This window comes from Diabrotica virgifera, chromosome 9, assembly GCF_917563875.1.
Source record: "Diabrotica virgifera virgifera chromosome 9, PGI_DIABVI_V3a".
Lineage (NCBI taxonomy): Eukaryota > Metazoa > Arthropoda > Insecta > Coleoptera > Chrysomelidae > Diabrotica > Diabrotica virgifera.
In genome coordinates, this window is record NC_065451.1 from 78,062,091 (window position 1) to 78,089,680 (window position 27,590).

General features: G+C 33.9%; 2 protein-coding genes across 2 annotated transcripts; both read right to left on the reverse strand.

Moving 5' to 3' along the window:
• Positions 1 to 9,391: 9,391 nt before the first annotated feature.
• On the reverse strand, positions 9,392 to 10,633 carry LOC126891020 (E3 SUMO-protein ligase KIAA1586-like). The gene has a single exon (XM_050660200.1). The coding sequence runs from the start codon at positions 10,631 to 10,633 to the stop codon at positions 9,392 to 9,394; it is 1,242 nt and encodes a 413-aa protein (XP_050516157.1).
• Positions 10,634 to 23,034: 12,401 nt separating this feature from the next.
• LOC126892578 (uncharacterized) lies at positions 23,035 to 26,987 on the reverse strand. Its single transcript, XM_050662141.1, has 2 exons — positions 23,842 to 26,987; positions 23,035 to 23,784 (listed from the first exon to the last, which is right to left on the reverse strand). Exon 1 carries the CDS (start codon positions 26,971 to 26,973, stop codon positions 24,850 to 24,852), a length of 2,124 nt encoding a protein of 707 aa, XP_050518098.1. The 5' UTR covers positions 26,974 to 26,987; the 3' UTR covers positions 23,035 to 23,784; positions 23,842 to 24,849.
• Between the last annotated feature and the right edge of the window lie 603 nt (positions 26,988 to 27,590).

Sequence of the window (27,590 nt, forward strand, 5' to 3'; positions counted from 1 at the left end):
CGGTCGATAGTTCCTGATGTCGGTCTTGCATAAGCAAACGTTTTGGTTACTTCTGTGATGCGCTGTCTCCATTTTTCCCTCCACGGGATTTTAGAGATCGAGAGTAGGCGTCCCTTAAACTTTTCCACCTTTTTTGGATTTCCTTTCCTGAAAATAAAATAACAAAAAAATAATAAAAACGTACATGACAATTCTTAATTACTAATGTTTTGACTATTTTAGGTACTAGGCGACTACCTACTGAGGCGATCAACAATATCAGAAATTGTTCAACAAACATATTAAGCAATTTGGAAACAACTTCATACGTTAGTGCTAGTGCATTAAAGGATATTCTTGAGTTTAATTTTCAGAAAGACGTTTTTTTTCTCTTCTTCTTGAGATTCATTTTTCGTTTTTTTTTTTCTTGAGGTTCCTTTTCTGGAGATTCTTTAAATGGCGTAGATCTTAACTCTTCCGCCCTTGAGCCTTTCGTCTTGTACTTGATTTTATATTTCTGGCCGTACCCTGTGATTTTGGTGACATTAAAAGCAAGGATAATATCGAAAGTGTTATTTTCTGGAAACTCTTTTGAAGTAGATGGCCCTGGCATTGAATCAAAAGTATCTGAGCTCTCACGAGAAGTTGATGGAATTAACGTAGTTTCGCGAAAGTTGACGAACCTGGTTCTGCTCGGAATTTTCATCATTAATTTGATTGTCAGAGTAAGCTCGTTCTTCTGGAATTTCAGTAACCGAAGAGGGGAGGAAGTCTTTATCAGAAAAATATCTGGGTTTATAGGACAAATGCCTGTTATACCCCATTCCACGAATATACGACCATCTTGGATTATCGCGACAACGAATATTTTACTGTACAAAATATGAAGAACGAAAGTAAATTGCAAATTATATTGTTGTTTATTGGAGTAGTTATTAGAGCAAAATACTGTCGTACTTCTTATGTTGCACAGTAAAATATTCGTTGTCGCGATAATCCAAAACAGTCGTATATTCGTGAAATACACCATACTTTAAACCCTTTAACAGCTTTACCAAGTGGCTTACCAACTAATTACCAAAAATATCCATGATGTCATAAAGAGATATTCTTTTAGCTGGATTATTGGTAATCCATTTATCACACTCCCTTGCACGTTGACTCTTTAATGGTCCATAAACACAACAGTCAAGAGGTTACATATGATGGCTTGTATGTGGTGAAAGTGAGATCATTGTAATATTTTTAGATTACGAGACAGACATCCTTTTTCTAGGGAAGAGTACAAATGGGGGACTATAAGAACCAGTAGCCGACAGGGCACACGTAACTGTAACATTAATTCCTCTCTCTGTACTAACTATTCGGCCAACCTGCTTTCGACCTTTTTATGGGATGATATTTCGAAGTGTGGGTGGGCACTGTATTCATACCAGTCTTATCAGCATTGTATATTTGATCAGGGTGCAAATCATACTTTTTCACAACTGCAGACATTAAATAAAAAAACTTGGTCACCTGTATTTTATTAAACCCAGCTGCCCTGGCAACACTCGTAGGTTCTGGTGCTAGCAACGACAAATTTTAGTGCCTTTTTTAAAATGGTATAGCCAATCTATGCCAGCCATTTTATATCTTTGTTAAAAGGATGTTAATTTGCATTCTTTCGGCGACTTGATAAACAATTGATCTAATTTTTATGGCAGTCAGACCATAAAATTTTGCTCTCATATCCAAAATATGATTTACCAGCTCCAGCTCAGGCAACCCGTTTCGAGGCTTACATTATTTGCCTCATCATCAGGCCCAGTATCTACAGTCTTCCACAAATTACAAACTATAAGATATCAGTAATAGTATTCTACAGCCAAAGATATTCATGAATGTCACCAGCCCCATTAAACAGCAGACTAGTTTAGTAGCTCTTAATATGTTAATATGTGGATTATTATATATAGGGTAAACCACCCAGTTATTGGCACTTTAAGGAAAAAAGTTGTTTAAACATTAGATTTGCTAATATAGGTAACATCATAGGGGGATATTCTGAATTTTTTTATACATACATATATTCGGTTTCATAACGTCTTACGACGTTGTCCGACTCCCAAACGCCACTGTATTCTGTCCTGAGTTAGGTCTTCATTTAGATTTAGAGCGCTAATCGCTTTCCTAACTCCTCGATTCCCGCTCTGTGGTGGTCTTCCTCGTTTTTTCTTCTCTGGGGGTTGCCACATCATAGTTTTTTTAGGCAATCTTTCGTCCCCCATTCGGCTCACGTGCCCATACCATATGAGCTGTTTTCTTTCAATATCCTCAACTATAGTGCCCTCTACACCCATTTGTTGTTTTATTACTTCATTCCTTATTCTTTCGGCTCTTGATATTCTCATCGATCTTCTGATGGCATCCATTTCCGTGGCTTCGACCTTTTTCTTATATTTCACCGTTATTCTCCATGTCTCGGCTCCATAAAGTAGGCTAGTTTTAACCATTGTCTCATATATGTTCCATTTTCTTTTCTTTGATATTTCTTTACTCCATAGAACTCCGTTTAGACATGCTATAGCTCTTCGTGCTTGTATGATTCGATGTTCTATTTCTCGTTCGTCTTTTCCCTACGGTCGAAGATGACGCCCAGGTATTTATATTCGTCACATGGATTTATTTTTTGATTATCTTCGATATCGAGTTGTTCTGCTTCAGCGCCAATTGAGAGGTATTTTGTCTTTTCTAAATTAATATTTAATCCCCATTTCTGGTATTCTTCAATTAGTTTTCTAGGCATATATTCCATGTCGTCTTTGTCATTTGAGATCACCACCTGATCATCTGCAAACTGTAAAGTATATATGCAATCCTGATCGTTCAATTGTATACCCATTCCTTTAACTTTCCTTTTCTTTTCCTTTAACTTTAAGACAAAATATATTATCTGTACATGAACGACCTGCTCTAAATCCTCCTTGTTCTTCGTCTTCAGACGATTGATAATCTTCCTCTATCAGGTCCCGTAGTATTCGACCATATAGCCGACTCATTGAACTTGTGACCGATATCCCTCTATAGTTTTTACATTTTCTCCTGTCACCTTTTTTATATATTGGATTCATATATGCTGTTTTCCATTCATCTGGCGTTGAATGGCCATTAATATATTCGTTAAATATCCCAGTGATCATTCTGTGTAATTTCTCTGGGCCATTCTTTATTAGTTCCGTAGTTACTCCCTCTGGTCCGCTTGCTTTCCCATTCTTCATCCCTGCTGTAGCTTTTTGAACTCTGTTGATATCTATGGTAATATGCTCTCCCCGAATTTCGATTCTTGATGAATTCATATCTTCTTTAAATTCGTCTCTGTTCTCATTTAATAGATGTTTGTAGTAATGTGTCCAATCTTCGGGATTTATGGGATTTAGAATCACTTTCTCGTTAGTCGGCTTCTTAACAGAGTTTATAAACTTCCACGCCTCAGTGCATTGTCGTCCTCCAATATAAGATTCTATCTCTCTGCATTTTCTGTCCCATGTCTCATTTTTGGAGGTCATAATTATCTTTCTAGTTCTCTTCTTCATTTCATTATATCGGTCTTTGTCTGCGTCACATTTTGTACTCAACCATTTATGGTATACTCTTTTCTTTTCTGTTACCGCTTTTTCGACGTGTTCATTCCACCACAGCTTGTTACTAATTTTATTTTGTTTGATTCCTAAGACCTCCTGTGCTGTTTGATGAATAGTTGATACAAGAATAAAAAACCGCTAAACGCCGTAAAAATGAGTGGCGCATAAAATATTCCAGCTACAAAAGATCTGATATGAATATTACGTGGCGCGAAAATGGATTTTCATTTGATGCAAAACAAAATTCTAGTTTTATTTTAAAAGATTTTTCCATAATATTTGCTAAATTTGAAGTAAACGCGCCACAAAAGAGTAACTTTGATACAGTTTGAATTTTGAAACTCTTTTGTGGCGCGTTTACTTCAAATTTAGCAAATATTATGGAAAAATCTTTTAAAATAAAACTAGAATTTTGTTTTGCATCAAATGAAAATCCATTTTCGCGCCACGTAATATTCATATCAGATCTTTTGTAGCTGGAATATTTTATGCGCCACTCATTTTTACGGCGTTTAGCGGTTTTTTATTCTTGTATCAGGAGTTTTTCAAAGTTATTTATAAATTAAATGTATGAAGTTGAATGCAATGTTCCTCTATTACACGTCAAGCTTTATAAATGGTCACCTTTGTTGCATTATCTCCCAAATGATCTAGTGTCCATCGAATGTACACTAGATTTTTTTTTATTCGAAATAGATTGAAAAAAAATTGAGATGGCCGGTAAATGAAGTCGGATTGCCCGTTACCAGATCAAATTTAGCGTCGTAACCACTACAACTACACAAACCATTTCGGGAATAATCGTAAATTGGATTATACTTTTGTAGCTTAAAAACTTCTAAACGGCTTAACCGATTTTGATCAGTAAACATGAGTTTGAAACGTATTGACCAGTAGTATCTGATGGATCTAAGGTCAAGTATGAAAATTGAAGCTACTACAGGAATTATTGAGCTTGAGAAACCGTTTTTCCCACAGGAAATAGATTTTATCATACTTATGAAGCCTATAATCTAAAAAATTCAAATTTTCCGGGATATGAGGTATACACCGTTAAATTCGTCCGGTGTACTTCTATAAACGCTAAGTTATTGGCGCAATTTGTAGGTTGAAATGTTGAGTAATTGTCGAAAAACCAAAATTTTCAAAGTTTAGTTTTTCAGTTTTTCGGCTATACTGAGCCGTGTGTATGTCTGATTCTGACGGCTTATACACCATTTGAAAGCTTAAGTCAACACTATTAATTTGATGTATTTGCGGTTCTCCTGGCTCTTCTTGATCCGAATATATATACCCCCAAAACATATGCCGTTTTGTACCTACCAAGTCCTATAGCTGGCTTATGGGTGGTCAAAAGTCACAAACTACACCGGTTCTAAATCGGCCCTGACCCCCTCTTCAAACACAGAGGAAAAATATCAAATCGGTTTAACTTTCAAACACACATACATATATATCCACAAACATTTTCCCTTTTTTAAATAAAAATTAAGTCACATTTCTAAGCTCTATAACTTTTGAATGGTATAACCGATTTTCAAAATTAGACATGCGTTGGAAAGGTAATGATCAGTACTGTTAGAAGCCGCAAAGGTCGGACTTAAATTTTTGAAGTTTTTGGGAGTTTTGGGGGCCAGAACGAAAAACAGACCTAAATAGGAAGGGCCGTAAAATCGACACCCTTGGACCAAAATGGATGGTTGACATATGAATGGGTGAGTCTTTTTCTGAACTTGAAGATGGGAGTTGGCACAATTTTCAATTCAGTCAGATTTAGAAAATTGAAAATTTCGTGTATATAATAGTGTCGCGTGTAGGGGGGCGTATTTCTGCGCCACTGGCGAGAACTGCCGTTCTCTGGTAATTTTTTCGATATAAAACTAACAGCTTCGATAACCAATAAATCGAAAACTATTAATTTTATCAAAAAAATGTATAATGAACATTTTTTGCTTATAATTAATATTTTTACCAGCATTTGCGGTCAAAATATAATAAAAAATTTCCACCCTCGAGATGAGGTGGCAACAACCCCATGGTAAAAGCGTCTTTCGGCATCATATAGATTTTGATCCTTGGTGGCTACTTATTGTCAAATTTTCAAGCAAATCTATCCATTCTGTAAAAATTGCGAAGTGAAAAATTTCAGTTCCTGGACTAATTATACTTTTGGAGCTCTATAACTTCTGAACGGTTTACCTGATGTTGATCACTAAACATGAATTTGAAACGTATTGACAAGTAGTATCTGACCAGCATCCAAGATCGAGTATGATAACTGAACGTATTACAGGAATTATTGAGCTTGAAAAACCGTTTTTCCCATAAGAAATAGATTTGATTATACTTATGAAGCCTATAACTTAAAAATTCGAATTTTCCCAGATATGAGGTATACACCGTTAGACGCGTCCTGAGTCCTTCTACAAACGCTCAGTTATTGGTGCAATTCGTAGGTTGAAATTTTGAGTAATTGTCGAAAAACCAAAATTTTCAAAGTTTAATTTTTCAGTTTTTTGGCTATGGCGAGCAGTGTGTATGTCTCAGCTTGATCGCTTAGGCGCCACTTGAAAGCTTAACTCAACCCTATTGATTTGGTGTATTTGAGGTTTTCCTGTCTTTCCTTGAACCTAAGATATATACGCCCAAAAAATATGCTATTTTGTATCTACCTAGTCCTCTAGCTGGCTTACGGGTAGTCAGAAGTCAAAAATTAGACCGGTTCTGAATCGGCCCTCACACCTTCTTGAAACACAGAAAAAAAAATTCAGATCGGTGTAACTTTTCCACACACATACATACATACATACATACATATCCACAAACATTTTCCATTTTTTAAATAAAAATTGAGTCATATTTCTGAGCTCGATAACTTTTGAATGGTATAACCGATTTTCAAAATTAAACATGCGTTGGAAAGGTAATGATCTGTGCTATCAGAAGCCGCAAAGGTCGGGCTTAAATTTTTGAAATTTTTGGGAGTTTTGGGGACGAGAACGAAAAACAGGCTTTAAATGGGAAGAGCCGTAAAATCCACACCCTTGGACCAAAATGGAGAGGTAACATATGGATGGACGAGTCTTTTCCTAAACTTTAAGATGGGATTTGGCCCAATTTTCAATTCAGTCAGGTTTAGAAAATCGAAAATTTCGTGTATATATAGTGTCGCTTGTAGGGGTGTTGTGCGCCACTGGTGAGAACTGTCGTTCTCTGTGGATTATGTTCTCATATATGTATTTGGTATTTGTTAGTGTTTCGTCAAGTTTGGAGTCCATTCGAGTCTTATATAGTGTACGGGTGCTCTCATTAATTAAACTGGACAGATTGTATTGAGGAAGTTCAATTCTTTCTAAAAGCTGTTCGTCTTGGCTTGGTGAGACACTTTCGTTTAATCTATATGGGAAAACAATTTTCGCCCTGACCATGTGGTGATCTGATCCGCATACTGCTCCTCTCATAGCTCTAATATCACTAATGAGTCACAATCATGATTTTTTTATAATTTATTAGTATTACCGAACACAAATTAAATGTCATTTTGTTATAAATATTGAGAAAAATAATGCAAAAATAGGTTATTTTAGACATTATACACATTTCCTAATTATTGGCAGTTATATCCTCGTTATTGGCATGTAGTAATTGGCAGTGTACTCAATCATTGGCATAATTTTTATATCAAAATATTGATTGAGCTTGGAAACAAAACTAAAACATAAGTATTTACGTACAAAGTGTCAATTATTTATATATTTTTTAAAAGCAAATTTTACAAAAACAATATTCTTTATACAAGTTGTTTAAGACAAGTTTTACAAACAAAATATTCTTTATATAAATCATATTTTTCAAGACATCCCTTGTAAAATGTTCTGGAACACTTCTGGCATTTAACTCCAAACCTAATCAGGGAAAAATTTCCAATACATGTAAAGCATATACCCCTATTCATAAAAATATTGTTTTTAGGTGGTGAGCAGGGTTCTGGAACTTCTAGATCAAATCCCAATACTGATAGATTTCTAACGTGCTTTTGGAATTTACCTATTTCCATATTTTTTTCATGGGGCTGTCGATCGTCTTCTTTATTTGAAAGCTTGTTTACTTTTAAGTCCTCTAAAATACTAGGTTTCTGCTGAAATAAAGATGTTTCTTTGAGTACCTTATTCTAAGTATTTCGTTTAACACTTTTTCCTTTCAAGGAATTTTCTTTACTTCTCAGAAATCGTTTTGCTTTATTTTCTAACTTTGTTCGCTCCTTTTCATTTTTTTCGTGTTCCTTTTCCTCTAGTTCTCTTTTATAAACCGAAGAAGAAATTACAAAACTTGATCTTTAGATATTACGTATTCCCTTACGTTCGGGAGTTTTGGCCCAAGGCAAACAATCTTCCATGTTACTGCTCTTATTTATAGAGTTTTGACTAGTGGAGGGAACTGAATCAAAAGTTGAAATGGCAGCGGATCCTGGGATTGTTTCTTGAGTATTTTCTGAGTAAAGTACTAAACTTTGTGCCACTTTTGTATTTTGTTCAGGAACTTCTTCCAAAAGAACAACAGGTACAGATTCTATATCGTAAGTTAAAGTCATCGCTGCTCTGTCTTCTACTACAGGCATATCTTCCAAAAACATTTCATCTATTACAATTTGTGAATTATCGCCTTCTTCATTATTTGGATTATTTGGATGTAAAATGTTAAATAGATTAAGTAGTACCCTAAAACTTTTGCTAGTGTTATCGGAGTTTCTATTTTTTCTGGCTTATTTTAAGAGCTGTAAAGTATCTTCATCGCATATGTTGCAAAAATCAGTCAAATTGATTGATTCTGTTGTGGTTTCGCAAAATTTATCTGCGGTATATTTTTTTTTTTTGACTGAGGTGGAACGCTCTTAGCAGACTAGGGAAGGTGTCCCTAGTACTGTTGGACTCGGACAGGAAAGGAGAACACGCTAGGGCGCACCAACCACAGTATGGCCCGTGCGTCCCGCATGCCGCCTACCAACTAAAACCACCCCCTCTTCCGACCCGGAATATCCCTGGACGTGCTCCTTAGGGAGCGATGCATGGGGATATCCCGAGCTGTCTAAAAGAAAGTAATTAGAAGCATTGGGTAATTTAAGGGTCTATTTTCCAGCCTAGAAACGGTAGGACTAAATAGAGAAAAGTCTGATTCCTGCACGGAGGAAGGTGGGCCAACCCCTGCCTGAAAACGGCAGGGCTTGGGTGACTGTTCTGTAGTGTGGCGGATAGAATGAGCCCTAGAAGAATTAGGGTCATATTTCTCTGACGCGGATTATTTTTTTTATTATTTCTTATTTTGCTTTTTTTTTAATTTTTTTATTTTTTATATATATTTTTTATTTTATAACTATTGTGTTAACCCGCCTTACCCATTCTGCTCCAGTCGTTCCAACTCTGATTTTCTCTTAATTATACCGGTTATAATGTCAATTATGGCCTCGAAATCCGCCCTGTTTCCGATCGCAAAATTAATAATATTGTTAGGGCCGATGTCGCCAAACCTACTACCAGTGGTGTAGTGGCAAAATTTTCAGTGTGGGAACGCTAAATACTGACTTACAATCCAATTCTGAGGGGTACCCCCTCCCCCCACATAAAGAGCGGGGGGTCCGGTTCGGGGGGCCTGTAGCCTATGGAATGGATGATAAAATTTTCACAGGGAAGAAGAAAAAATATAAGATGTAACATGTTTTTATGTATACGTTTACTAACAAATTCAAACAAAGATTAAAAACTGAACATATTCAATAAAATTTTATAATGTATTTACAAATAAATGGCAAATGCATCTTCTTCCTCTTTGTCAGGTTGGAGGTTGGCTTGTCGAGTTCTAGTATCATCAGCTGTACGGTGTCGTCTTAACCATGCCTTGACGTAATTCTCTGGTTTCCAACTTGGTCCATTCAACTTGATAAACATCAATGCTGATACGTGCTCGATGGTCAGTTTTGACCGTGTTGACGATATAATAATATTCATGTGACTGAAGCCACGTTCACACTCTGCTGAACTGCAAGGAATAAGCTTTGTGCAGTTTATCAGTGGGTTTAAGTCCTTCGGAATCGTAGTGCTGTTTTCCAGGTAATCTCTGAAGCTGTTCTTAATTTTGTTGGCATTCAACCTAAATCTTGTACAGAGATGTTCGATTTCTTGTTCACCGTATCCAACATATTTCTCTGGAGGCCAGTTGTTACTTTCAAGTACTTTCAGTTCTGAAAGGAGAGATTCATACTCTTTTTCATAATCATAATTGTTCCCTGTGGCTTTATTAGATGGTTCGTTACTGCTTCTTGTTGTGAAAAGTCTCCGTTTTAGGTTGTTAATAACACTTGATAGCAACTGCTGGTCATTAATAGCAGTTATTTTGTTGCTACTTGTTAAGGGAACATGACAAAAATTACCAGTGATTGCAGCTCTCCTGGCCTCAAGGGTCTTAGTTCCAGGTTTTTCTTTAAGGCACTCGAAAAAAGCAATTGACCTTCTTATGAGTTTGTCTGCATAAACAACAGTTGCCTCCCTATTTTGAAGACATTCTGAAACCATTGTTAATTCAGCTAATATGTCATACATTATCGCCAAATCTGACAGAAACTGAGTTGATGTCAAGCGCCTAATCAACCCACCGTACATTGCTCGTTCGGTTGTTGTTCTGTTCTTGTCTTCTTGGGCCTTCTTAAAATGGGAGTACAATGCTTGATATCCATACCAAACGGCCATAACAGTTTTAAATGAACTGGAAACCCATCTCGTGCCCAAAATGCGACCAACTTTCTGTAGTTGCAAATCAAGCTCACTAGCACACTCGGCTAGTTCTCTTTGGTTTTTAGGCGATTTACTATACAGAGTGTACAGTTTGTCCATAAACATTTGAAAATGGTTAATAGCCCCAACGTCATTGATAGAGGCACTCACAGCTAACTCTATCCTATGGTTCATGCAATGCCAAGGAACAATGTTGGGAAACTGTTGTAGTAGCTTTTCTACGACGCCAGATTTTTTACCTAACATGATAACCTCACTAACAAACAAAATAAAGAGAACAGTCAAATCAGCGCGTCACCACTCACCATTTGCCAAACGAACGAGAGTAGCGTCTAGCGGGACTGCCGAGGTGCCGAGTGCCAACTGCATAAGTATGGTGTGGGTATTGACCCCTTCCCTCCTACTCGCTCCCCTCTTTCTCTGTCGCACGTGAAAGAGGGAGGGGGCTAAACTGCGCCCCGGATACCGGCTAGCACCGCGCCGACGATGACACGACGGCAAAGTTGTGACAACGAACTTCCTACTTAATCTTAATCTAAGAAAACAATTAGAATATTGAAATTCGGGTAGGTATGGTGCATGGGTGCGGGCTGATGCCTCAAATCAATATATGCACTCACCCACTCACACATTTTTTAAGATATTATTTTATCTACTTGCGTAAGTGATTTTAATTTTATTTGTTAGGGTGAAGTGGGGTAGATGTAATCTCGGGGAAAGTGTAATCAGGCATTCTATAATATTTTTTTTTTTTAGTAAATTAAACCAGTGTGGGAACGCCGTTCCCACGCGTTCCCGCTCCACTACACCCCTGCCTACTACGAAGCCTGACCTGCTCGTGAGCTAAGACGCTGCACTGGAAAACGCAGTGTTCTGCGTCTTCCCTCACGCGACAGTATATTTTTTACCTAGGCATTTGCTGTAGTCAATACTATCCGCGTTCCAAGGATAGAGACCACACACTCTAAAACCACTTATGATAGCCGATGGTTTAAGAGTATCTACCGCTTCTTTTAAAATTGGAGCAAAGTTACTCTTACTTAGTTGTTCAAATGGATTTTGTCTCTTCCAATTCAACAAAGCTGTTTTCCAAGCATTTTTAAGTGGCTTGAAACTAGAGACGTCGGCGGGTTGAAGAATTTTAGTGGCATTTGGATATAATGCCACTAAGATTACTTCGAGTTCTGTACATAGTTGACTTAGTTGGTATGTTAAATGTGTTTTGTGCCCGTCTACAAACATTATAATTGGAAATGTAACATGTTCTTTTACTAAATAAGGATATAATATCTTATAGATAAAGATATATAGTCATGAAAAACATCTGCTTGCATCCAACCTTTTTCACTAGTAGTAATACTCCATCCATCTGGAACACCTTCTGCGATGCTTTTGGGTAATCTTTTATAAGCATAAACGATCATCGGTGGCGTTGTAACTCCCGCAGCAGAAAATGTAAACATGACGGTAATATTTGTTTTCGATGGGCTCTATCTGATAAACATTTTTGCCACCTTTTGGTGCAAGAACCCTACCTTCTTTCGGACAAAGGGTAAAATAAGTTTCATCTCCGTTATAAACTCTGCTAGGATCAGAAAGAATGTCAAAGTAGTTCTTTTCCATTAAATATTCTTGTATATTATTAAACCACTTTCTGATATCATTTTCTGACACGTTTCCACTGGCATTGCTTAGAGCTTCAGGAATTTTATTTGTTAAATTAGGGTGTCTTCTTAAAAACGATTGATACCAATGATCCCCAGGAAGATTGTTTTTAAATGGATTTGGTCGGGGGTTCTGATCCAAAAATGACTTAACAGAAGCTTGGATGTCCTCTTTTCTTTTGGGAAACCCTTTTCTGTGACAATCTGCTACCCATTTTTCTAATACAGATTCTTCTGAAATACTTAAATAAGTATTTGGACCATGTGCTACTTTTTTTTAATTTTTCGCTTAGTCTTAAATTGCAGAGTAGCTATGGGTACCCATATTTAACTGCTGCCCTCGCCTTTGGCATGCCATTAATTATTTCCCGTAAAGCCTCTTGAAGCATTTCTTCATTATAGTTTTTTGTATATTTGCTTTTCTTTTGTACTCTAGGCATTTTTTTTCTTCCTGAAATTAAAGGTGCCAATCACTAAATGTAAATAAACACCTCGGCTACCTAATTATTGGCACCACTGCCAATCAGTAGCATTTGCTATAATATGACATCCAATTGTTGGCATTAACAAAAATAATTATGCTTTTGTAGAAAATAAGCATAAAAACGAGAAAACGGTACAATGTAATCTATTGATTAACCTGATATATCATTCTAGTTATCACAGCCAATATTACAATTATAAACTTACCTCTAACACCCATGATGCTTTACTGAAATCGGGTAAAATGTAAGGATAACTTAACGTCTTACCTTCACTCTCGAATAGTTGGCGGGATATTGACGATTATAGTAGGCTCCGCCCTACCATAAATAATACATGTTGCCAGATAATTATAAAAGTGGCAGTAATTATTTACAGTGAATTTCTCCTTAATTATTTAAAAATAAAGTGTCCACTGCCAATAATTGGGCTAGTGCCAACAATTGGGTGGTTTACCCTATTAGGAAATATAAATTAGTTTTTTATGTGTTTTCTTAAATTTTTCTTATGTCTTCTATTATAGATACAGTTGTAAAAATATTTTTTTGGTTGCCGGAGAAGATTTTCTGTTTAATTTCTTTCATTTTGGAGATTATGCTCTCATATCTCCCTCTGTTTAATTGCTCTGCTGTCAGATCTATTTTTTAAAACTTATCAAATGTTGATCGCAGTTTATTTTTTGTAGCGCTACCTGAAAATCGCTCTCGATTTTTCTAAGTATGACCTGCCAACCGGCGCTCTCTTTTTCTATGACAGCTATCTGGTTTTCCTTCCATCCTGCTTCCTTTTCCATCCTTGATTTTACCCCCTCCTCTCTTCCTCATTAACACCGTTCTTGTGAACGGATGCTAATAATGATGAGAAAGAGGAGGATGTCGATGTCGACGTCGACGGCAATGTCGTTGCCGACGCAAACTTGCCTTGTTTACTGGCATTTCTAAAGTTGTTAGAAATTCTTCCGGGGTATGGAAACCAATGCTATTATATGTTTGGACAATCAATCTGAAAAATAGAAAGTAATAGTATAGTAATAAAAAAATATATTAAAATATAAAGATAGAAGTAAGTAGCAGATCAGAATACCACAACAGTAATAATAAAAAAGAGAACAAAAAAAAAACAAAATATCAAACAGAACAATTGCTGAAAGCAAGATATATAAGCAACTTATGGCTATAAAATTAACAATCCTCCAACATACGGCTAAAAGATATTTCTTTAACCAATGAAAAAATTGAATGTGACTAAATAAATCATATATTATGTTGTGTAGGTATAAATTATTATATTATACTATGAAGACTACTTACTGCATTCCTTGTCTCGTCGAAATATAGGTTTGGTTTCAGATCCGGTAGAAGTTCTCTATTTTCTGCTTTTTAATTTGGACATTTTGCACAATTTTGGCTTTTTTGTCCATAATAACCAAGCCAATGTTACGTCATCTTTGATATCCTATCATTTATTATTAGCATTATTAATTGTTGAATCTTGTCGTGTGACACCCCAAATTAATGGATTTTATATAGCGAATTATGTTGTGATGTCCGTGTTAAGAAATGTCATATACAAGGCTTCTTTGGCATTCTATCATATGTTTTATTTAATCATATAAATTGATGCTTATACAATTATGAGTCACTCAATTTTTGTCTGGAAACAAGGATGGTGGTTTTTTAATGTGTGTGCTATTGCTACATTTCATAGTAGCAATAGAAGCCTTTTGCGAAAATGATGCACGAGCTTTTTCAACGATATGGGTATGTAAATACCAGTTATATAGCAGGTTTTAATACAACGCTCATATATTTCCATGAACAATATAATTTATATGTGGGTGGTACACAAAACGATGAAACCATAGCATTAATACAAAAACCTCGATGTCAAACTGGCGAAAACAATGACTCTCACATGGTACTTGACTGGAATCACAGCCTCCTAAATTTTACAAGCCGTGAACTAAGGAAGGCAATACCGCAACAGCTGTTTAAGGTAGTCCGATAGTCCCATTGTTTACATTGTCAGCACAGCAAAATAATGAGTTATTTATCGCGAAAACAAATTTAAAAAAAAATCCTTTAAATAAAAATAAACGACATTTCTAATAAAAGAGAATTATCGAAAACGTATTTTAACTTTTATTTTGACAAAGGACATTAAGAATATGTATGTATAATATAACAATAACCTAGAAGTTATTAACTAGAATCCTAGTGAAATTTAAAAATTAAAATAAGATCAGTGAAAGGAGTAACACGTTAAATTTAATTATTTTGTGATTTGAAGAATACCACAATGATCTTACTACATAATAATCATCTTATTACATGGCATTTAGAAGTTGTTGAATACTTTTGCATGGTATGGGTATATAAAATGAGGAATTTATGGACAATGTATTATTAGGGGAGTAAATATTCAGTTATCGACTACCCAATGACACCATGGCAGAATCCTCAGCCAGCAGTTGAAGTGCTGTATAATTAATAATTGCTTTAAGAATTGTTAGTGAAAGAACAACATTTCCTATTGTTTTGACATGTGGAATGAGATGCAGGTTACCTTTTGTTCAAAAAATAATAAAGGCTAGTTCAGATTTACTAGGCAGAAAGTTAATACATAAAAGGCTAGGTAGTTAATATATAAAAATAAAAACATTTATTGCCCTAATAACATTTATAATACATTCACTTAAGATATTTCATTTCTTCACCGATGTTCCACTGTTGCACGCTCTCGTTTGAACTGCTTCTGTTGTGGATCCCTGAGTCTTCATGTCTTGGTCATCTGGACCTCATCTTCTGTTGCAGTAGTTAATAGAGAAAACCTTGAAATACTAGCAAATGAAGATGCTATTGATATTGATTTAGAACACACTGTGGCAGTACATTTTCAACCAGGAGCAAATCGAGTACAACAAAATTCTGTGTGTGTGCGTGTTTGTTTTAAAATATAATTCACCATAAGGTTAATGTTGACAATTTTATTTTACTTGACTGCAGTTTGTTAAAAGTTTATACATAAAAACATACATTATATTGGTGTCTGATTTTATTATTCTCAGTGTGTTAATAAATTTATAAACACATATTGTATTAGTATTTTAAATGACAAAAATAACAATAGGATAATAGAGCTTTTCAACGATTCTCATTTGTTTCGAGCTTCCGTCATGTGTCGTATATTTATATTATTATTTATATGGGTTATACGACATATGACAGAAGCGTGACATTAACATCACAATAGTTTTGGCTAATTGTATAATATTATTGTTGGCAGCAAATCCAGTAATTTGATGTGAGTGATAGTGAACTCCGGGATTTACATATATTTCATCCTCAAGTAAATTGACTACTTTTTCTCGATCATTAAAATTTGATGCTACATATGACCCCTTTATTTTATCTTTATCAGTATTTTCTATCACTCTGTCAATTTCACGACATATTTTAGTAATTTTAAAATTATTGTCATTGAGGCTTTCAAAACAAAAAGAATACCTGGAGAGCAGATTTTCTAGTTGTGACCAGCCAGCGCGATAATTTACAGTCAAATGGTAACATCCATTTTAAATCCTGTGGTGACAGTGGGCTGTCCTTCATATATACAGATACAAGTAATTCCTTCTTTATATTAATGTTTGAAATAACTTGTATGCACTCATCACTGCAGTGACTGTCAATATTTAATAAGTAAAAAAATCCTTTCTTCTACTTTTATCTGCCCGTTTTTAACTCGATCTTCTCACTAACATGTTGTACAAGTTAATTGAAATCCACGATAAGGTCTTCGTTTTCAAATTCCTTTACATTATATTCTTCCCGGAGACTTATTTCAGCACGTCTAGTTTCAGAATTTTTTCTTGTTGGTGGTTTTGGGTTAGATAAATATGAAGGTTGATTTTCAAAAATCCTTGAGGTTGCGTTCTCTTTTAACTTCGGGTATGTCAAATTTCGGTAAAGAACAGTACCATTTTTATCAATAAATGACTCAGTTTCAATATGTCCGTCGAATCAAAATGTTTTTTACGTACCATTGAACTAGCAGTTGCTGTAAAATTTTCACGGTTAATAGATCTAACCCACTGATTACGAAGGTGATCGTTTTTGGGAAAAGAGAATCTACTTTGGGCCTGTTCATATTTTAAAGTTGTTGCATAATTTGATTTTCAATTTGGTACAGTGCAGTGTCTCGGCATCTCTAATTTAAAAAATGTGTTATAATAAAGAATATAAAAGAAAAATGAATTAATTGTACCTGTACCAATGAATTAATTAACACTTATCGAGTTGGGGTTTGTAGTTATTAAAGGGATGTTGTGGTTGTGAATTTGACAGTTTGTACTATACCTTATTATTAGTAATCACACAAACATTACAATATACATACATAAGAGGTACATACTTTTTCATTTTTAATCAAATAACTCACCAATAATACACTAAAAATTAACAAAATTAGCATAAACTCCCCCTGTAAACCAAGTTAATATGGACTACCATCGGAATAGCTTCAACGTTGCCAATTTTTTTATTTCACGGCTTGTAAGCTTTAGGATGCTGTGCTGGAATTCAACTAATTTCATTTTTAATTGACTATAGCTGATAATATGAGAGTGCACAAATCAACAGCATGTCGCATCATCAAGAAAATATCTCTTGCTATATCCAGGTTATGGCCAGTTTTTATAAAGATGCCAACAACAGCAGAGGAGCGCCGGCGTGTTAAATCTGGATTTTACGCATTGACTAATTTTTCCAACGTGATATGTGCTGGTGATTGTACACGCATCAAAATTCAGTCAGTTGGAGGTCCAAGAGCAGAACTGTTCAGGAATAGAAAAGGATACTTTTCTTTAAATACTCAAGCTGTATGTGATGCACAGCTGAGGATTCAAGATATCATTTGTAGATGGCCTGGTTCTGTGCATGACATAACACATGATTTGAGAGTGGTGTGTATGGGAATGACTTTCTCTTGGAAGATAGTGGATGCCCATGTCGAGCTTACCTTTTGACTCCATTTTTGCAACCCAGAATAAATGGTGAGGAAGCCTACAATAGAGCACAGGTAGCCACAAGAAATCCTATAGAAAGGTGTTTTGGAGTTTTAAAAAGGCGTTTTCCTTGCCTATCTATGGGGTTACGGGAAAACTTAGATACAGCAATGAACATTGTTGTAGCCTGTGCTCGTATTATAGCTCTCAATTATAATGACAATATTGAGGATATGATAGATATTGAAGCTGCTATTCCTGAGGAAATGCATGAGATTGCTGGAAGAAATGAGCATGCAACTGTACGTTTATCTCTAGTAGCAACGCATTTTAATAGGTGGGTGCATAAACATTGAAAACACATTTTGTTTTAATACTATTATTATTTATTTTTTATATTCTAAATTTTACTAATTTTCAGCATTTTGACTATTTAATTTAGCGTATTCTATTTTTTTATTTTTAGTTCTAATTCTAGAAGCTCTTGTTTTTTTAATTCATTTTGAAGATGAATTTACTTCGATTTTCAAATAATTTGCCGCCCTTTTCTATCACTGCACATTCCAATTTTTTTTATAAAATAGTCGTTTTAAACTCTCACTTCCTAGTTTTTTTATTTTTTCTTTTAGGTGACCTCTTTTCTTTGTATTGCGCCGCAGAGCATTTGTAGGTGGTCCAGCCGATATACATGAAAGAGCTGATGTGGATGGTACATCATAAGTGGATAGTACAGCAGATGTGGATGTAGATGGTAGATTGCCACTGTGTACAGTGCAGCTGATGTGGATGGTACAGCATAAGTGGATGATACAGCAGATGTGGATGTAGATGGTAGGTTGCCCACTGTGTACACTAGTGGAGCATTGGTTTATAGACACATCCCTATTGTCCATTTCGGTGTAGTCATTAACCTCCGCTTCAACATCTTGTGTAGCTATAAAAAATAAAAAACATCCATTGTTTTAAATAAGTTTAAAAGTTAATTACTTAATTTAAAATGAGCTAACTTTATTTAAATAATTGAATAAAAGTGAGTCACCACATTTAAAGTAAGCAGATGCACTGTTGCAACTGTTAGATAAAGGTTGGATTTGGTTGCCAATTAAACCCAACATTGGGGTACGGAATATGCAGATGATATCTGCTGGGTATCACATACAATAGATAACATGTGGAACAAGGTAAGGAAGCTGGATGGAAAGTCGGCTGAAGTTGGTCTTAATATTAACACTAAAAGACATGGCAAACAAGAAGAAATAAAACAGGTTAAAGAATTCTGCTATCTTGGCAGTATAATTAATGCAATAGGTGGGAGTCCAGGCAAACAAACATGAAAAAGGGAAAGTATAAACAGGCCTTTGAAATCCTCTCAAGCATCAATACTACTATATGGGAGTGAGGCATGGACAATGACAGAAAGAAATGCAAGAAAAATCCAAGTTTTTGTAAATATAATTTACTATTTTATTAGGAAATAAGCTACAATTTAAGTTGGGAATAAAAATGACATTTCGACTTCCACTTCGGAAATCATTATTGAAATACAAAATATTAATAAATTATACAAATTTTGTTTATGTTGCTTGGTAAAAAAATTCTTCGGATAATTTAATTTAATTTGACTTATTCCGACATATATTATACATTTTAAAGTAGACGACCAAATTATATTGCCAATATTTATTTACTTCAAAATGTACACTATATGTCTGAATTTTCAATGTCAGATTAGATTCAATTATTTGAAGATTTTTACCAAGCAACATCAACAAAGTCTGTTTATCTCATTAATATTTTGTATTTTAATTATTTTATTATATTGGCCCAAAACCATAACGAAGGAAGAATTGTGGAGGAAAACTAAACTGAAACCAATCAGAACAACAATAAAGAGAAACAGATGGAACTGGTTGGGTCACACATTGAGGAAAGAAAATACAGACATAACAAACAAGCACTCAAATGGAATGCAATAGGACAAAAAGCGGAGGGCAACCAACCAAAACATGGAGAAGCAGAATTGAAGGTGACTACAAAAGCATGAAAAAAACACCTGGGGAGACGTAGCAGTCATTGCCAGAACTGGAGAAGCTTTATGGATGCCCTATGCTCTTTCACGGAGTAACAGGATTGGATATACTACTACACACTCTGTAGTAGATAATGAAGTGCTGTCATGTCAAAATTAGATACAGCTATGAACATTGCTGTGGCCTGTGCTGTATTGCATAATACAGTTCACAATGATAATATTGATGATATGATAGATGTTGAAGCTTCCATTCCTGAGGAGCTGCATGAGATTGCTGGAAGAAATAAGAATAAAACTGCGTTCATCTCTAGTAACTGCTAATTGTTTTAATCTAAATTTTATTACTTAATTCAGAATTACCCATACTAAAATCGCACAGTAGCGCACCTATTTATCAACAAGAATAAATGTTATAAATAAGTATAATCAACGACACACTTTTTTCTGTTACTTCCAACTTAATGCGTTAAAAAGAAATCGAAAAACTGTGCACTGAAAAAAGTCTCTGAGAAGCACCATATACGGAGCACTTCCAAATTATGATTTTCAATGTATATGCATTGTAAATCCCAAATAATGATTTACAAAGTTTATACATTGTAAATCATGTCCTTGGAGTGCTCCTTGTAACATTCAACATTTCTTGGTTTGTTTATTTCTAGTGCATCTTTATTGTGATTTTAGTATACTTAGTTACGTTTATTTATAAAATTGATTAAAATAGGGACTCACCACATGCAAAGTAAGAAGATGCACTGTCGCAACTGTTCGGTAAAGGCTGGATTTGGTTCCCACTCAAACCCAACATTTGCGCTCCTACCTCCGTTAAACGGGGCTTAAATGTGCCACCGCCTGTTGCAAGTATATCTTTCTGAAAATAATTCACCATTTATTAGTTCATTACTGATTAAGAAATACTGTACTATATTTACAATCAAGATGCACTAGAAATAAACAAACCAAGACACGTTAACTGTTACAAGGAGCACTTCTGAATCATGATTTACATTGTAACTCCCAAATGATTTACAAAGTTTATACATTTTAAATCATGATTCAGGAGTGCTCCTTGTAATAGTTAACGTATCTTGGTTTGTTTATTTCTAGTGCATCTTGTTTGCGATTGTAGTATAATGTCTATCCTTAACACTAACTAGGTGGGCTACTTCAAATGAATTTCAATGTATTACATTTTTATAAAAACATCCCACTCAGAACTAGTGTAATTTTATTGACATGCATTCACATGCATTAACTTTAAGTACACCTACTTTGTCTGCCATCTCATCCTTCTTTAGCTGTTTCAAAACCTTTTGGTCAGTATATTTTTTAATCTGAAATGTAATTAATTAATTTATCTGTAAATAAATGGAAATATTTTTACACTTACATTTTCATTTGCTCTATTTTGATGAGTTACTCTTTTTAAATTCAAACACGCCGTGTTCAACTGCTTTGCAGTTCTGGGAGATTGGGAGCTCGCATTAAATTCTAATGTAACTTTTTCCCAGACTGAATTTTTTTCGTTTGTCCATGCAGCATTTGTAGTTTTGTTTTCAATGATATGTTTGTATGTAAAAACCGTAACATTAAATATTTCTTCTGAAACTACTATAATTTTATACTTACTTTTTAATTATGCCTAACAGCAAACATTTCTATCTCCCTGTCTAATTTTTTCTAGGCTCTTTCTTTTCTAATTTTTCTATATTGCTCATTATTATTAATAATAAACTTCACGTTATCTGTTATCAAATTTTAGATAATAAAAGCTTTGATAAAAGTTTGGTTAGTGGCTAATAATATTTGAAATATTGAAGGATGACAGCCGATTGTGACAGTATCGATACCAAATCGTATGTCAGATAATCAATTTTCTAGGATCATGTAATTTTAAAATTATTATTTAGCGTTTCAGAAACTGGTCACTGGTTAACAGTTGATCAAATCTAACAGCTCGATTATATGATCGGAGATTTGAATAACGTTTCGGAAACCGGCTGTTCGATGTTGATGTTGGTTTGGTCATTCTTGCTTCTTCAGTGTCATGATGTTTTATCTGTAAAAAATATTAGAATTAGTTTTCTTGTTTACTTATATTTGTCATATGTTATTAAGTTTATTGTGATTGAACGAAAATATACTAATGACAAAAATGTTTTTTGATTCTTGATTGCATTCTGTAAAATATCTTACCCCAAATAAAGCACTAGGATAATTTAAAACTTCTATTTCAATGTTCTAAGTCAGGGGTTCCCAACCTTCTAGCAACTTCGTACCACCTGAAGTATCCTATTTTCTTATAAACATATTGACTATCAGAAACATGTCCATGTTTACTAATTTTTATTTAAAAGTATAAACAGATATACATTTTTTAATAAAATTTTAACAATAAAAGAAAAATAGAACAGTAATTATGCTCATTATAATTTATTACTCATAGCTATACAAAAACATAGTGCAGTGCTATAAAATTATTGGTACAAACTATTATCCAAAAATAATACAAATCACAGTTTGCCTGTGATTAAAGTGGCAATTGCAGGAGTAATTTTATTGAACTTAATTTTATTCTTAAGTCCTCTTCAACACTTGTTAGTCTGTTTCTATTTTTATTTTTTATACACAAAAAGTCAGAAAAACCAGTCTCACACAAGTAACTAGTGACAAATGGCTAAAACAGCATAGCTTGCCGGAAGGGCATTAGATACTCGGATTTACGTCTCCGTCTCATCCAGAAGTCAATTAAGGATTTCTCTTTAAAACTGTCTGTCATAGAACCAAAGAATATATACTCTCCTAGAAGAAGAGTTTAAATGGAACAGATGGTCACGTTTATTTGTCCCTTGAAAATACCGTAGTCATTGTCAGGCCACATGCACCTACAGTAGGTGCACAAACTCCTATGCTGAAACGTTACAGGGCAGTACCCTCCTATTAACGTTTAGGTTCTTTGATAAAACTCTCTTCTGTTAAGTCGATGAATGTTTCCTGTAAATCCAACTCATTTGGTGAGGTTTTCTGATCCACTCAAGTTTGGAATAATCTTCAGAGAAATATTTATTAAAACTTTCTGGAAGAGATTCCAAGTGAATAAGGATTATAATATAATTATCAGCAACCACATCTGCTATTGGAGATATTTCGTTTTCTTCAAAAAACGATGACAGCGTAGAAAGCAGTACCCGACCCGACAAACCGCACGGACACTTTTGCAGACCAGCTGTAACAAAAATAAGAAAACTTCTGTTGGAGTGAAAGTAAAAAGAAAGATATACTCAAACAGAAGTAAGGAAAAAAATAGAAAAGACTTGGTAACTAAATAGTTGTGGCTGAAAAGAACTGGTATAAAAATGAAGAGAGAGAGTGGGGTGTGTAGAAAGGGTGAAGTGACTTCTACGTTGAGAAGCCGAAGTAAGAAAAATAAAAAAATACTACTTTAGTCCAGTAGTACTGAAGAAAGGGGGATTAGAAGGGATAGAAGTAGAAGTGGGAAGAGACAGAGGCAAACTGAATAGAGTTGGCTAGCTATAGATGCAAGAGAGCAACTTGACACTCAAGGATGGATACGGCTCGTTTGCATGCCTGTCGAAGAACAGTAGCTCTATATAGATAGTAATGATGACTAAAAGATGAAATAATAAAATAAGAATAATGTACTGAAACTGAATGAAGATGGATAATTGCTAAAGACGAACAAAATAAATAAAACTAACAAATCATGGGCGCCATGAAAATGATCTTCGATCATTCTCCCAGGTATCTTATACTGCTGTCAAATATTAAATATATCAAACCTGTAATAATGAACATAAAGGAGTAGTAAAATTCATGATATACAAAATAAATAAATATTTATTAAAATAACTACTAGATTTTTAACAATCTCTGAGTTAGACAAGCATATATCATGTAATTCTAAAATGACATAAGTTATACAAGAAGCTATATATATTTTAAAGATAACAACAATAATGTTATCTGTTATAAACTTAAATACCTCTTACATATATATAGGGCACAAAATTACATAAGTCTTCTACCAAATGGTTATAGTACGCCTGCTACGTACAACTAAAGGAAACTGACAAAGATGAAAATGGTCAAACCGGCAAACAGGTGTATGTTCTCAAAGAAATTGAAAGTGTGTAAAAAAAACTTTTAATAATCAGCTAAGTACTTTCAGCACATAACGTGCCATCATCAGAGCTTCCTAAAAGGACATTTAAGATAAGAGATTTTTTATAAACAAAAGATTGAAAAAACTTACGTCCTCTTATAAATCCTTCATAGAAGAGTAATTGTTAAAACTCACATGATAAATCATGGATACTGGGCAAAAGCCACAGATATTGGGTATAAAACCCTTAAAATTAAAAGTTATCACATCTAAATTCTTTTTTTATTTTAAAATTACAACATGGCTGCGTCAAACCGTTGTGAGTTCACGTGAACAGCTGAGCGCTGTCATTCATTCAAATGATAAAGAAGGAACCACTAATTTATGCGCCCTCTATATTGGTATGTAAATAAAAATTAATTAAATTGAAAATGGCTAAAAGGCCATGTGTTGGTTAAATTAATTCTAAGTGAAGATACTAAATTTTTTTATAAAGTTAAATTTTCAAAATTACAAATATTAATATTGAAGTGAAATGTTAACGTGTACGTAAGTTATCAAAAATTCTTTTAAAAACAAACCGTTATGGTTTGACCAAGTGTAGAAAAGAAGTTAGATGAAAACAAACCAAGGAGAAGTCTCATTTGTCAAGTTCAGAGTTCAAAAGCTGTTATTTTATAAAATTAACAAATTTACCAAAAGATTAAGTCAAATCTCAAATATTCTACTTATATGTAATCAATGAAAGAAAACTCAAGAATACCGAAAAAGTAATGTTCAAAATACCTACAGCAATTGTTGGGTATACTGTATACTAAACCAAAATTATTAAAGAAATTTCTTAAAGATAGGATCAAATTTACAATTTAATTGAATCTGAGTGTTAACACAGTTTTGAGGATTTCTTTTCATTTCTCTACTTATTTCTAGATCTTCTAGTAGATTCATTTTAGTATAGTTATTATTTGGTATGCTATGTAGGATCCTACTGTCTCTTTGGGGACTAAAGCTGTGTTTCGATGCATGCAAATGATGACCAAAACTAGATTTATCGATCTTTGAAAGATGTTCTTTAATACGTGTATCCAACGGTCGCATCGTTCTACCCACGTAGGTCACAGGGCAGTCACCACATGACAATTTATATATATGCCACTTTTAGAAGTTTTTTTTTTTAATTCTGTCTTTAGTATGAGAAAAAATAGACCTGATGTTTTCCTTACATTTAAATGAGAGTTTTAAGTTAGGAATGTTATTTAAGATTTTGGCTATATTGTCTGAAGGATAACCTATGTATGATATAGATCTATACATAACTTCTGAATTGGAATTGTCAGGAGTAGCATTATAAGCTAGAGATCTATTCCTTTTATTCCTTAATTTGTTGAGTATGTTGTCAACCAAAGTAGGGGAGTAACCATTACTATATGCAAGTTGTTTAATAATATCTAATTCAGAAGTAAAATTTGTGTCTGATAATGGTAAGCTAAGTAAACGGTGGATATAGCAATAAAAAGATGCCATCTTCTGTTGAAAAGGATGATTAGAAGATCTAGGGATAGTGTGGTCAGTCTGAGTTGGTTTTCTAAAGACTGAAAAACTTAATTTGTTCTCTATTCTAGTCAATGTTAGGTCTAGAAAATTAATAGAATTGTTAGACTCTGTTTCTAAAGTGAATGTTATGGCTGGATGTAAATTATTGAGTGAAACTAGAATATTTTCTGCATCAGAGGAATTTCCATCTATAATAGCTAACACATCATCCACATATCTGAACCAATACAAGATTTTTTGTAAAGGATTATGAACTGAAGAATGATTGTCAAAGATATTACACTCAAGGTTATTTAAGAACAAATCTGCTAGTACAGGTGATAAGGGATTTCCCATTGCAAGGCCTTGTGCCTGTCTATAAATAATATTGTTGAAAGAAAAGAAATCTTGTGACAAACATAATTTAAGTAAACCCAACATGTGGGAAATTGTACCTCTATTAGTGTTACTTTTAATAAGTAAATTCTCCACTATAGGAATGGTTTCATCTCTTGGTACGTTCGTAAACAAATTACTTACATCGAAAGAAACTAGAAAGAAGTCTCTAGGTAAATTTAAAACTGACAATTTATTTACTAGATCAGTAGAATTTTTAACAGAATAATTAGGTTGCAAAGATATTGAAGATTGTAAAATAGTATTAATGAATTTAGACAATGCAACAACTGGAGTGTTATAAAAACTAACCACTGGTCTCATAGGAACATTAGGTTTATGAATCTTTGGCAAACCATATAGTCTAGGTATTTGAGGATTTGACAAAATGAAGGTTTTTTCTTTCATCTTATGTACTAGAAGGAAATCTTTATGTGTAGATAAGGTAGCTTTTAAGTTGGTAACTAATTTATTTAAAGGACTTCTATCTAAAACGTCAAAGTTGTTATTTCTTAAAAATTCTTCCGTTTTTTGAATGTAATCACTATGATGCATGATAATAAGGCAGTTACCTTTATCAGCTTTAGTAACGATAAGGTTATTACTATTCAATTTGGTAGATATTTGTCTAATCAGATGTAGTTGTTTAAAACATTTGATTTTAATGTTATTGACATTATTATTAAATTTGTTAAGATCTTTTAGTAAAGAAAGGAAACAATTACTTTTCAAGTTGGTTTTAGAAATGTAATCTAAAGGTAAACTTTCTATAACTGTGTCTATGTCAACTGAAAATTCTTCAACCATTTTATTGTTAAATGGTACTAAAGTAGAGAATTTTAATCCGTTAGACAAAAAATCAAGTTCTTTATTAGAAAAGGAGCAATTTGATAAGTTGACTGTACGTTTGTGAAATCTAAACCTAAAGGAACCCATCAATCTATCAGTGTTTTGACTATTACTATTAAGATTATTTTTCTTTTTTAACAAATTGTGTAATTTATTGTTTAATCTATTGAATTTAGAATGTTTAATGTACTCTAGATTGTCTAAATGATTAGCTATGGAATCTCTGAAATTATCAAATGACACCTCTCTTACAATGTTATCATAAAGTATTTTAAGCTGGACGTTAATATTATCTAATTGAGCATGATGTTTACATAGTTCATTTTGAAGAAATTTCCTTTCTGTTTGTAATTTAAAGTTTAAAGTAGCAGTGAAAGGTACCTTACATTTTGCAAAAGTTGGTGTTACTTTGAATTTGATGCATTTGTGAATGAACCAGATGTCGATGTTCAACAATTCTCTCTTCTTTGACAGTCTAAGGTATTTATTAAAGTCCACTACCATACTGTAGATAATGAATTGAAACAGACTGTATGACTTGTACACACTTCTAAAAAAGGTCAAACCGGCAAACAGGTGTATGTTCTCAAAGAAATTGAAAGTGTGTAAAAAAAACTTTTAATAATCAGCTAAGTACTTTCAGCACATAACGTGCCATCATCAGAGCTTCCTAAAAGGACATTTAAGATAAGAGATTTTTTATAAACAAAAGATTGAAAAAACTTACGTCCTCTTATAAATCCTTCATAGAAGAGTAATTGTTAAAACTCACATGATAAATCATGGATACTGGGCAAAAGCCACAGATATTGGGTATAAAACCCTTAAAATTAAAAGTTATCACATCTAAATTCTTTTTTTATTTTAAAATTACAACATGGCTGCGTCAAACCGTTGTGAGTTCACGTGAACAGCTGAGCGCTGTCATTCATTCAAATGATAAAGAAGGAACCACTAATTTATGCGCCCTCTATATTGGTATGTAAATAAAAATTAATTAAATTGAAAATGGCTAAAAGGCCATGTGTTGGTTAAATTAATTCTAAGTGAAGATACTAAATTTTTTTATAAAGTTAAATTTTCAAAATTACAAATATTAATATTGAAGTGAAATGTTAACG